The sequence below is a fragment of the Pseudorasbora parva genome, chromosome 12 (genome assembly GCF_024679245.1).
Source record: "Pseudorasbora parva isolate DD20220531a chromosome 12, ASM2467924v1, whole genome shotgun sequence".
In the NCBI taxonomy this organism is placed as follows: domain Eukaryota; kingdom Metazoa; phylum Chordata; class Actinopteri; order Cypriniformes; family Gobionidae; genus Pseudorasbora; species Pseudorasbora parva.
In genome coordinates, this window is record NC_090183.1 from 27,040,361 (window position 1) to 27,051,381 (window position 11,021).

General features: G+C 42.8%; 1 protein-coding gene across 1 annotated transcript; it reads left to right on the forward strand.

The window, feature by feature from the left end:
• The first annotated feature begins 1,591 nt into the window (after window positions 1-1,591).
• Window positions 1,592-10,726, forward strand: amotl2a (angiomotin like 2a). The gene is made up of 11 exons (XM_067459622.1): window positions 1,592-1,851; window positions 2,445-3,221; window positions 3,305-3,497; window positions 5,072-5,216; window positions 5,312-5,398; window positions 6,856-7,151; window positions 7,241-7,440; window positions 7,528-7,629; window positions 7,743-7,909; window positions 8,403-8,585; window positions 8,902-10,726. The coding sequence occupies exons 2-11, from the start codon at window positions 2,512-2,514 to the stop codon at window positions 8,970-8,972; spliced, it is 2,154 nt and encodes a 717-aa protein (XP_067315723.1). The 5' UTR covers window positions 1,592-1,851; window positions 2,445-2,511; the 3' UTR covers window positions 8,973-10,726.
• Window positions 10,727-11,021: the final 295 nt, after the last annotated feature.

Here is an 11,021-nt window from a genome sequence, read left to right on the forward strand (position 1 = left end):
GCCTACATTTATTATTAACTAAGTCTCGCTTGTTCCACACCATATTTAAACCATGTTCATACTTTTTTACTGATTAAATTGAACTGCTTTCTCAATAAACGATTTGTGCCAATTTAGAGTTTGAATAAATACATTTTGAACATTATTTAAATAAAATCAAAGGAATGAAAAATAATAAACTATGCCACTGGTTATTGTATTACCATAGTAAATTAGGCTTTATTTCAAAAAACATTCTAATAATAGAGTAAAAAATTCTAAACAAAAACCCATTTGAAAATTGCTAATTCATAATAACAAACTTTTATTTCAATAATAAATAAAGAACTGTGTCACATAGGCACACAAACACACAAATATCTTCTGTCATCTATAATATTACTGTCTGCTTTATCCCACTGTGTCATTGCCTGTAAATATCTGTTTGCATATCAAAATTGGAGCTAAGATTAATAAATGTGTCATATGTTAGGTGTGTGATAAAACGAGGGTTTGCGTTGCGTGACGGGGTCAGGCGTGTGTGTTTGTGAATAGAGTGTTTGTGTAACGTGTGTAAGGGAGGTGTAGGGTGTACGAGCAGATGGTAGACCTCTCCCCTGTAATGTCTGCCTGAGAGAACAATAAGTCTCTCTTTCTGAGGCATGATTAAGGGGTGGAAGAGGATTGCTCTCCACGGACAGCTGGTTGGCAGCATGCCTCAAACACACATACAGACACCCCCTCCCCATCATCCACACAGACACACTCAGCAATTAACTGCCACGGGCCATGGCTTAAATATTCACCAGCCCAGAGCAAACAAAAGACCTTCAAATCGATTCTCTAAACGGCTCATGGTCTATATTTCACTTGTGCATTTGTCTTTTTGATTCTTTTTTCCTGCTTAGCATGCACACACACACATTAGCACAACACATCTGATAGGCCTATAAAGCATTTTGTGTGTTTTAAAGGGATAGTTTACCTTGCCCAACAAAAAATTCACCCTTATGTCGTTTCAAACCTGTATGACTTTCTTTCTTCCATGGAACATAACAGGAGAATGAAAGCCTCAGTCACCATTCACTTTCATCTTTTTTTCCCTTCCATACAATGCAGGTGAATGGCGACTGAAGCTGTCAGTCCCTACAATTCTTCTTAACATCTTTTGTGTTCCACAGAAGAAAGTCATACAGGTTTGGAACAACATGAGGGCGAGTACATAATAAACGTTATCCCTTTAATGAACCTTACTGAATGAGACTGCAAATATAGCAATATAGAAAGCGAGTACTTCCCCATGACTTGTATACATAAAGTCATACATTTATAAGTAGGCTTAATGAGCGAGCTGGAACTTCAAAAGAAAGTGTTGTAAAGCAGAACAACAAAGGTTACAGAACTCTGCGACTTTTACTGCATTTCTCTCACCGTTAAAAACAAAAGCGCCTTCCAGAAGCAGGACAAATGCGCACGGGGCTGAGAGTGAATGCAGTTCCGCTTGTCGCGCGCACTGCCCGCACTCCCCCTCCCCTTCAGCAACGCGCTCCGCTTGGGTCGAGCGGTTCTCCCTGCGCTCCCCGAGAGGGGGCGGGGCGAGCGACAAGCGGAACTGCTTTTGATCCCCGAGGGACTGCAGCCTTCGCATTCCGCGCATTCCAGAGGCCGCGAACAATCGGAGCTCGGTCATTTATTAGCAGAGCCCCTCCCCTCCCGAGCTCAGTCTGCTGGAGAAGCTCTCCAGACGCGCACGCAACTCGCATGGAAATATAAGCCGTACTCAACGAATTTCCTTAAGGATTATATCGTTAAACAAATATACGAGTACAGAACATCGTCCGTATTTTTTATTCGTAATGCGACTGTGATTTGGTGAGTTTTAAAGAGTTTTAAAGTAGCTTGTTGTTTCAAACTGAGTTTTATGTCACATGCTTAGACTATGTGTACGATAGGGTTTTCTTTGTAGGCTATATTTGTTAATCCAACAGTTTTTTTTAAAACTTGTAACGCACATTAATTTGAATATTTTGGTGGCTTCGATAGAAAAGAATGAGGAACTAGCTCTAACTTTCATAATATCCTCTTGCGTTCATGCTTCCTTTGGCATGTTCAAATGTATTGCTACAGTTGTGGTTGTAAAACAAAGGTGAGACACTGGATAGGAATTTGTTTGTAGCAGGCAATATTTTTCTCAACATTCGATCCTACACAACTTTTGTTCATTTCTTATTCTAATCAAGAATGTAAAATTAAGAAGAATCCCAGTGCATGACGGGTGTTGTAGGATGGTGCCAGTGATGTATTTTGGGTAAACGTGGTGTTGCTATGGGTAAAGGTAGTCAGCCTAGAAGCATGTGGAGTGAGACGCCACTCTGCGTTTGCTATTGTTGACTGTTGCAATATAGATGAGCAATAGAAAGGATATGCATTTGAAGTCATTATTTAATTACATTTTTCCCCATCAGGTTCACAGTCCAGAAAATCTCTCATAACACGCTATCATTGATTGTTGTCTGCAAAACATAGACTGAAATGAGAACAGCAGAGGATTCGTCAGGCACGGTGTTGCACCGACTGATTCAAGAGCAGCTCCGTTATGGGAACCCTACTGATCCTACTCTGTTGGCCATCCAGCAGCAGGCACTGCGTGGAGGCAGCAGTGGAGGAGGTGCAGGAAGCCCTCGCTCATCCCTGGAAAGCCTAACGCAAGAGGAGTCACTTTCTCCCCAGCTGTCCACCCGGCAGGAGCCTCAGGGCCAAGAGCACCAGGGGGACTACCAGCATTCAGAGAGTCCAGTCTGCCACCTCTATCAGCTCCACACAGAGGAGCTGCCAACTTATGAGGAAGCGAAAGCACACTCGCAGTACCTGGCCTACCAGAGAGGTCAGGTAGGGCTTCAGCACTGCAGCCGGGAGACCCCCGAAATGGTTAGAGGAGTCGAGCAGGACGAGGGAATGTGGGATGTGAAGCGGGAACATGCTCGCTCGCTCAGCGAACGCCTCATGCAGCTCTCGTTGGAGAGGAACTGTGCCCATGACAATATTCCCATGAGCTCATCGCATAGCTACCCCCAGCTCTCTCCTGTTGGGAACGAGCAATCGATTCATGAGCCAGACCAACGCGGTCCACCCCCGGAGTACCCCTTCATGGTCAGATCCCCTGGATATATGCTTAGTCATTCACAGGAACACGGGCACTATTACAAAGAACCCCCTCCTGCTTTCCACTCGCAGCATCACAGGTACAGTCAGATACTTTTATCACTTTATATTACATATAGTTCATTGTGGGTGCATACTAATGGTTTATAATTATTTCTATCAGGTTATTTCCAACCCAATCGCAAGCACCTCACCATAGCGTCCTGCCCATGTTGACCCCTGCTGGCCAGGATGTCATCATAGGAGGATACAGCATCCCGGTGAAAAACTGCCAAATGGAGCAGCTTATTAAAGAGAACGAGAGACTGAGGGGAGAAGTGGAGAGCTACAGCGAGAAGGCGGCAAGGCTACAGAAGGTAAGAGAAGAATCTTTGTTGCTTGTGGCTTTTTAGAAACCTCCTAGAACTGTGATATTCTTGGTATGACGCCACATTTTGCCATAGAAGCAAAGGAGCCAGCTGTGACTGCTTGGATTTCCATCTCAGAAATGACCTACAAAGAGTGTGGAACAAGAAATCATTGTGCGCTGGTGTCTTCTAGCTGCTGCATTCTAAGGAGATTAGCCCTCTTGCAGTGTAGGAATGTGAGCAAGGGAGAGGATCACAAGGATTTTTATGTCATTTGAAAAGGACTCATTCCTAGTGACTGAATGAAAACTCCCCGTAACTCAATTAGCATGTGAAACAACACTGAATTTACCCATGCCTGCAATTCCAAACATTTTTCTGTAATGTGATAATGTCATCACTGAAATACCAGAGTGTCAAGGGGGAAAAACAAGCTTATCTTGGTGTTTGTTTTGCAAAGGTTTATTGGGCATTACGTATGTCGTTCAGTGTTGTAACATAGATTGAATTTCAGTTCAGATTCATACATAGATAGTGCTTGGAATCAGAACAACAGTATTTAGTAAAAGAATGCCATCCTAAAACGGTGGATCATAAAGATCAGGCATTCTTCATACAGAGCGATAAATTGTAAATCAGAGAACTCTAAAGGGGGGAGGCCTCCCTGGGTTGTTCTGTGGCCCTCTTTGTTGGGATTCCAATGAGATGCCAATAGGGGCAGATGTCTTGGCTCATCTCAGTGTCCGAAAATGAAGAAGGGACTTTGCGTGGCCCACAGCTGACAGACTGGGCTGCTAAGAGCAACAACCAGACCCCACAGCTGTGGATTCCCTGACTGAATGGCCCCTTTCACTTTCACTCTTTAACAGAACCCCACATGGCACCCAGGACCCTGCTTGTAAATTTACCAGCACACACATTTCATAGAAGTAGTTAAGAAGTATAAAACATGCAATTTATAAAAATCAGTAATTTTTCTTATCTGATGTTGTTTAATGACAAGTTAAAACCTTTGTGAGCCTTTCTTTGTTTTTTGAAAAATGTGATCTTGTACAAGCCATTTTCTGCGTCACAAATACCATACAGGTGCATATAGTGTTCTGTCTCTGTGAATGGTATGCCTTCAAAACACACATTTCCTTTGTTCCCTGCATTTGCCTTTGGCATCCCGCCCTGTAGGGAGATGAATGTGCAGACACCTGGGACTCATAAGTGTTCTTTCTGGAATGTTGATTCAATTCCCAGTCCCTGAAGAGCTCTGTGAGAGTGATTCACTAGTGGGCAAGCACTACGAAGAGCTCAGCCAAGCACATTCTTCACCTTTTCCCTTTCTCTTCTTTTTTTGTCTATCTGTCATTCTCTGATCCTTGTCTTTTTATGTGTAGGTATAAGAAAGGTGAAAATCACCCAAAAATGAAAATTATCATATGCTGTCATGTTGTTCGACTCGTATGACTTCCGTTCTTCCACTGAACACAAAATAAGTTTCTTTGATATAATGTCCAACCTGCCCTTCTCCTTAGATTGTGTTCCTGTGGGTTAAAAAGTAATGGATATTAAAATGCCTTTCTCCTCTCTTTCAGCTCGAACAGGAGATTCAGAGGATATCAGAGGCCTATGAGACTCTTATGAAGGGATCTGCAAAGAGAGAAGCCCTTGAGAAAACCATGAGGAACAAGCTTGAGAGCGAGATCAAGCGACTTCATGACTTCAACCGAGATCTCAGGGGTAAGATGTTTCACATAGCTCAGTTAATTGTCTTAAATATGAGCTACATGTTTAGGTATGAGGCGATAAATACTAATCGTTGACTCCCACATCAGACCGCCTGGAAACGGCCAACAAACAGAGAGCAGCTATGGAAGTTGAAGACAAGAGTCGGCATGCCTTCGCCAAACTGGTTGAGCAAAGTAAGAATTCCCCTTTGCTTCTCTATAAATTCTCCTTCTCCCAATGTGCAGACAATCATGCAAGCTGCCCCAGCTGTTTCCACAGGGGGGAGGGGGGGTGTTTATGTTGTAGGCATAACGATGCATTCCTCTAACAATGAGCTGCATGCTTATCATTGATGTGATTCCTGACAAAGTGTTTTTGATTGCTTGCTAAACTAAAAAGGTCAATAAGAATTGCAAGACTTTTAAAAACATGTTTTTAAATTTAATGACTGTGATTAGTTGGTTAGGTACATGTTATAGTCTTCCTCTCAAAAAGTTTCTCTTGGAATTTGACCCAACCATTATTAACACTAAGTAAATGTGACCTGGATTCCTGGAATATTTTCAGGTATTTTGGGATATTCCATCCTCCTGGAATGCTTCCCAAGAGCCCCTACTATTATTTGAGTCTCTGAGGCCCTAAGCACCCTCTTCTGATGCCCTATGCACTGGCTCTCCATTTTTGGGCATATTAGCACTAAAGAATTCAGAGCTGTGTTAGGGTAAAATGGATTTGTTTTGCTAATCCTAATAGGGATTGTTGTTCAGCATTTCGTTTGAATGGTCCCCAAAGATAGAAGTATAAATTTATCCTTCATTTTTGCATAATAAAATGAGTTTACCCCGAAATGGAAAGTCTCAGTTTTGTGCAAACAAAAGTGCTTGATATTTAAAGTTTCTTTCTGAGCCAACTGTTCCACGGAGGCGTGTCAAAGCCAAAATTCCGCATTTATGAAGGCTTAAAAAGACGTGAAGGTTATTGCGCTTTATGACCTTGTAGAGCATTTGCTTTGCTTGTTTACTGCCTGGCTCAGAGGCATTCCAGAGATCCATTTGGTACAAAGACGTGCCTGTGTGCGTAAGTGGATAAGAGGAAATCTGCATTCCATCCAAAGGCATTTGTTTTGGGTTGTATAATCAGAGTAGATGTGGAATGGAAGACTAATTGCTGTCTAATTTTTCTCATTATCTCTATCTCACAAGGCATTCAGAGTGACCCAAAAACAAGTGATCTGGGCTTTAGTATGTCCCTTTTCTGTGTGCCTAGTCATCTTAGAGGGTTTTAGGAATTCAGCATCCCAAATGGGAATATACTGAATCGCTTTTGTAATCTGGGAATTCTAAAGCAAGTCTGCTGTGTAGGTCAAAGGACACGGGGAAACTCTGCCACTCCCCTGCAAACCCAGACAGACGTGTGTAAATCAAGCCTGCCTCTTTTGTTCCAGACTCTTGTGGGAAGCTTATCCCCTGAGAATTGGTTAGAATGAGACTACAGCCCAGGGAATGCTCTGGACACACCCCAGTCTTACAGCATGGCCATTCATTTTGTGGCCTGTGTAACAACTAAGAAGGATGACTGAATAGCACTACTTGTATCTTTACTTGTAGAAGTGGTACATAGTTCTCACAATGTCTGTCTTTTTTGTCCATAGATGAGGATCACATTCGAGAGCGGGAGTGTATGGAAAAAGAGCTGCAGCATCTACGGGGCTCAGGAGAAGAATGGAAGAGGCGGCGAGAAGCCTTGGAGCAAGCGCTGATCTCCGCTCAGACACGAAATAGGCAGCTGGAAGAAGAATTACGCAGGAAAAGAGCTTACGTGGAAAAGGTGGAGAGGATGCAGAGTGCCTTGGCGCAATTGCAAGCAGCATGTGAGAAGAGGGAGGCGCTGGAGTTACGACTGAGGACCAGGCTGGAGCAGGAACTGAAGAGCCTGAGAGCACAGCAGGTACAAAAATAGACAATATTTTAGTCACCCAACTAGTGTGTGAGAATCAACGTCTTGGGATTGAAAAGTAAAACTCTTTTCTCTTTCAGTGGCAGTCTCATGCCCAGCAAACGAGCCCTGGGTCCTACTCGGACCTTAACGTGCCCTCTCTACACCAGCAACTGAGGGAGAGAGAGGAGCAGGTTCTGGCCCTGGAGGCTGACATCACTCGCTGGGAGCAAAAGTATCTTGAGGAGAGCACGATGCGTCAGTTCGCCATGGATGCTGCCGCTACTGCTGCAGCTCAGAGGTGAGTCAACAAAAACGAGAGACAAGCTTAGAATCAAAGAACTGGAAATAGGAAATAATTTGATTTCATTTTTGACTCTCTTTCCAGAGATACAACAATCATCAACCATTCACCTCGCCATTCACCCAATAGCAGTTTCAATGAGGACCTGCCATCACCCAACCACAGGCATCAGGAGATGGAAAACCGGTACGTTCACTATTATGTATCTGCAACTGGAAATTCAGTCTGAATTTTTAGCAAAATTAAATGTTTTGTTTCCTTTAGTGTCTGTGTGCTCAAAGTATTTTGTGTTTTATCAGGATTCGAGCACTTTACGCTCAACTTTTGGAGAAGGATGCTATTATAAAAGTCATGCAGCAGCGGTCACGACGAGAGCAAGGGCGACTTGAGCCACAAGGCCTACGACCTGCTCGATCTGTTCCCTCCATCAACACGGTTGCCACACCTAGCACCACCCGAACCAAAGGTGAGCATAGTAGCCATAGCCTTCAGAATTTAGCTTCAACCTAACTGTCTGGACATTTCTAGTAATCCTAAAGACCAGCTTCATTAGCTTGTTCGAGTGTGTTTTATTTGGATTGTAGCTAAACTGGATGTTAGGCCTCCAGGAGGCGGATTGGACACCCCTGCCATAGGCTAACGCTGTGTGCCTATGACATATCTGAACCAAAAAAGACATATACTTTCATCTCGACAACTGGCAGCTTCTTTACTTAGCGGCTATGTAATGTCGCCAAGGAAGAATGTGGTATCCGAAATAAAATGAGTGCGGCGACTACCCGGTGTTCCTGAAATAGTTTGCATCTTGTGAAATGGAATGCATTCTGATCTCACTTTTCTCTAGAATAGATCCTCCAGAATAGTAAAGGGAGTTTACAGGATGCCAAATGTTTGCGTGGTGGCATGCATATGTTGGAACCGGTAATTAAACTGCTTCCTTTTCCGTCTGCGATTTTCAGGGAAGAGCCTCTCAGATGACCAGACAGCAGCCGCGTCAATGCCCCCGTTGCCCCATCAGCTCGCCAAAACTCAATGTCGAGACAGCAGCACCCAGTGTGAAGGGCCTTCAGATGAGACCAACCCTAAAACGGTCCCCGCTGCTATTATATCTGCTCCACAGCCTTCCATTGCTCCCAGCTCTGGTGTGTAAACTCATATGTATAAAACCATCTTCATTCATCACTTCTTTATTTGGTGTTTCTGGAGTAGTTTGATACAATTTGTTGGTTTTAACCTAATATGTAGTATCAGGTGCCAAAGACAACACTTAATGGTAGAACTTTTATAATGATGGTGCATACTTGCCCTTTTGAACCAGAGCTGTTAAAGAGTAACCTGAGCACCATGTCAAAGCAGCAGTTGGGGAATGAACTCAAACAAAACAGTCAAAGTTTTGTAAAACTTGTTTGCTCTTCAGGCACTAGCCAACAAAGCTAAAGATCTTGTATTTCGTTACAGATTTCGCTTCTCTCAACAAAACTCAGATCAGCAGCGCAGTTGAAAACGACATGGTGGAGATCCTCATCTGAGATCTGAGATGACCAGTGTTCAGCTTCATGCTGCCTTCTGCTCTTACACACAGACTATTCTCCCCAGGTCTCCGCCTGAGAACCAATCATGTCAAGAGAAGCTGTGCTTGCTTTGAGACGGAACTCGCCTTGCAAGCCGGTCAGTTTTTGCACCAGGAGGTGAGAAGAACGGATAGCAGGAGTGACCTAAAACTGATCCTTGGTGAAGTAGAGCTGAGCTCCACGCTTAAAACAAAAGTTTTTCATCTCAGCTGGTTGCTCTCGACCTGGTCTGAATGTGAGGTACTTGGATAGTACTCTACAAAGCTCCAAAAAGCTACCACAAGACTTATAAACGCATTGTATATGTTGATGTTCTTTTGTATTTATGAGTATTGCTGCTGACTGTGTTTGATGAGTGTTGTCAGAATGGAGAAATAGGAAGACATATCCCACTGTTGTGAAACTTTTTGTTGTTGTTGTTGTTGTTTGCTTTCCTCTAAGGAACAACCAAGGGCAGTGTTCTTTCTTTTTTTTCTTACCAGTTAAGTATACCAACCCATGTAAGACTATATCCCACATTCCTAGATAAAAAGCACAGACGAATATATCTCTAACTTTATATGCTCCATGTATAGTAGATGTGCCATCGCAACTGCTTCATCCTTAAATATCAAGAAAAGAATAGTTTGGATTGCAGGAGGCCAAATGCAGTTTGAACCAGGAGGTCTAGGATTAGACAATTTTACAGGAATAGTTGGGTAATACCTTTACTAGCACTCCCTTAGACTAAATTATCATTACAGTTGGCGCTCTTACTATAATTGACTGACAGCGGGCGCTTCCCGATTTAAGTAGTGGAATGGGAAGCCTCCTTTCAGGAACAGTGGAAGGGTACATGCTCTTTTAGTGACACTTAGGAGGGACAGGGTCTGATGTTTCAGATGCCATATTATTATTATTTTGCACCCAGAACTGCAACCACCACGCTTGCCACTCCCTCCCAGACAAGCTGGAGCTAATCTTCCCACATTCCTCTGTGGTGGAATGCCCCTGCTCAGAGGAAAAAAGGCTATCTGCAGTCTGACCCTTGGCCTTGCTCAAAACGGTTGCCATTTAGACTACCATCCTCTTTTTGGATCTGTTTATTTTCGTAATGCTGCGGTAGCTGGTTCTACTGTAAGCATTTAAATGCTAGCTTGATGTTGCAACTTAAAGGCTCTCAAATTTAGTTACTGGGACTAGCCTTGATTTGAGACGGAGACATTTCTGCCTGTCTGAAACATTTGTTCTCAACCAAGACTACACTTGCATTGATTTATGGTGGGATAATGGTATAAAATGTTAAAACAAACGAAAACGAACAGTCTTATCTATGTGGGTAATGTTCATTTAACCTTTCCTCACTTTTATGAAATACTTATTTTCCTATTGCCTCTGATACAAAGTACTTGCCGGCCAATGCTTTGTAATGCGAGGAGTCATGCTTGTTTTGTTCACTACTTGGACTGTTTACAGAAAGGGTTGCTTTGAAATGAGAGAATTTAATATATTTTGTATATTATTTTACTTTTTGTTATTTAGTAATGTGAACAGGCCAAAGATTTGCATTACAATTAAGTTATATAATAAAAATGAACATTAGCGACGTGAAATGTAGATACGCAGTTCAAACTGGTTGACCCATATTTGGATGTTGCTGTGAACGTCAAGAATGGGGAATTGTTTTGTATGTCATTAACATTTCAGTAATTTGAATAAAACTTTAATATATATCTTTACTAGTCTGTGTCTGTTGGTTTTTATCAACTGAGAAGGCAGATGTGTTTAGAGGGAGGTGTGCGTGGGATGTCATCCTGAGATGTTTCACAAATGCTCTTATTTGCGTCCCTGCTTTGGCATGAATGCCATCTTTCTTTCAGAGCAGAACGGAGCCTTATTCACAACAGCAAAACCATTCTGCCACCTGCTTCTATGTTTGCAAGCAGTCTTCATGAAGAGAGGCCACAGTCCAGCTCTGCACTCTTCTTTAAAAGATAATTCCTCGACTCAACCGCACAGATTATTTGC

Coding starts and splice junctions, on each gene's coding strand:
- amotl2a (XM_067459622.1), top strand. CDS start 2,512: ATGAGAACAGCAGAGGATTCGTCAGGCACGGTGTTGCACCGACTGATT. Junction 5,399..6,855: donor CGCCAAACTGGTTGAGCAAA/GTAAGAATTCCC, acceptor TTTTGTCCATAG/ATGAGGATCACATTCGAGAG. Junction 7,910..8,402: donor TAGCACCACCCGAACCAAAG/GTGAGCATAGTA, acceptor TGCGATTTTCAG/GGAAGAGCCTCTCAGATGAC.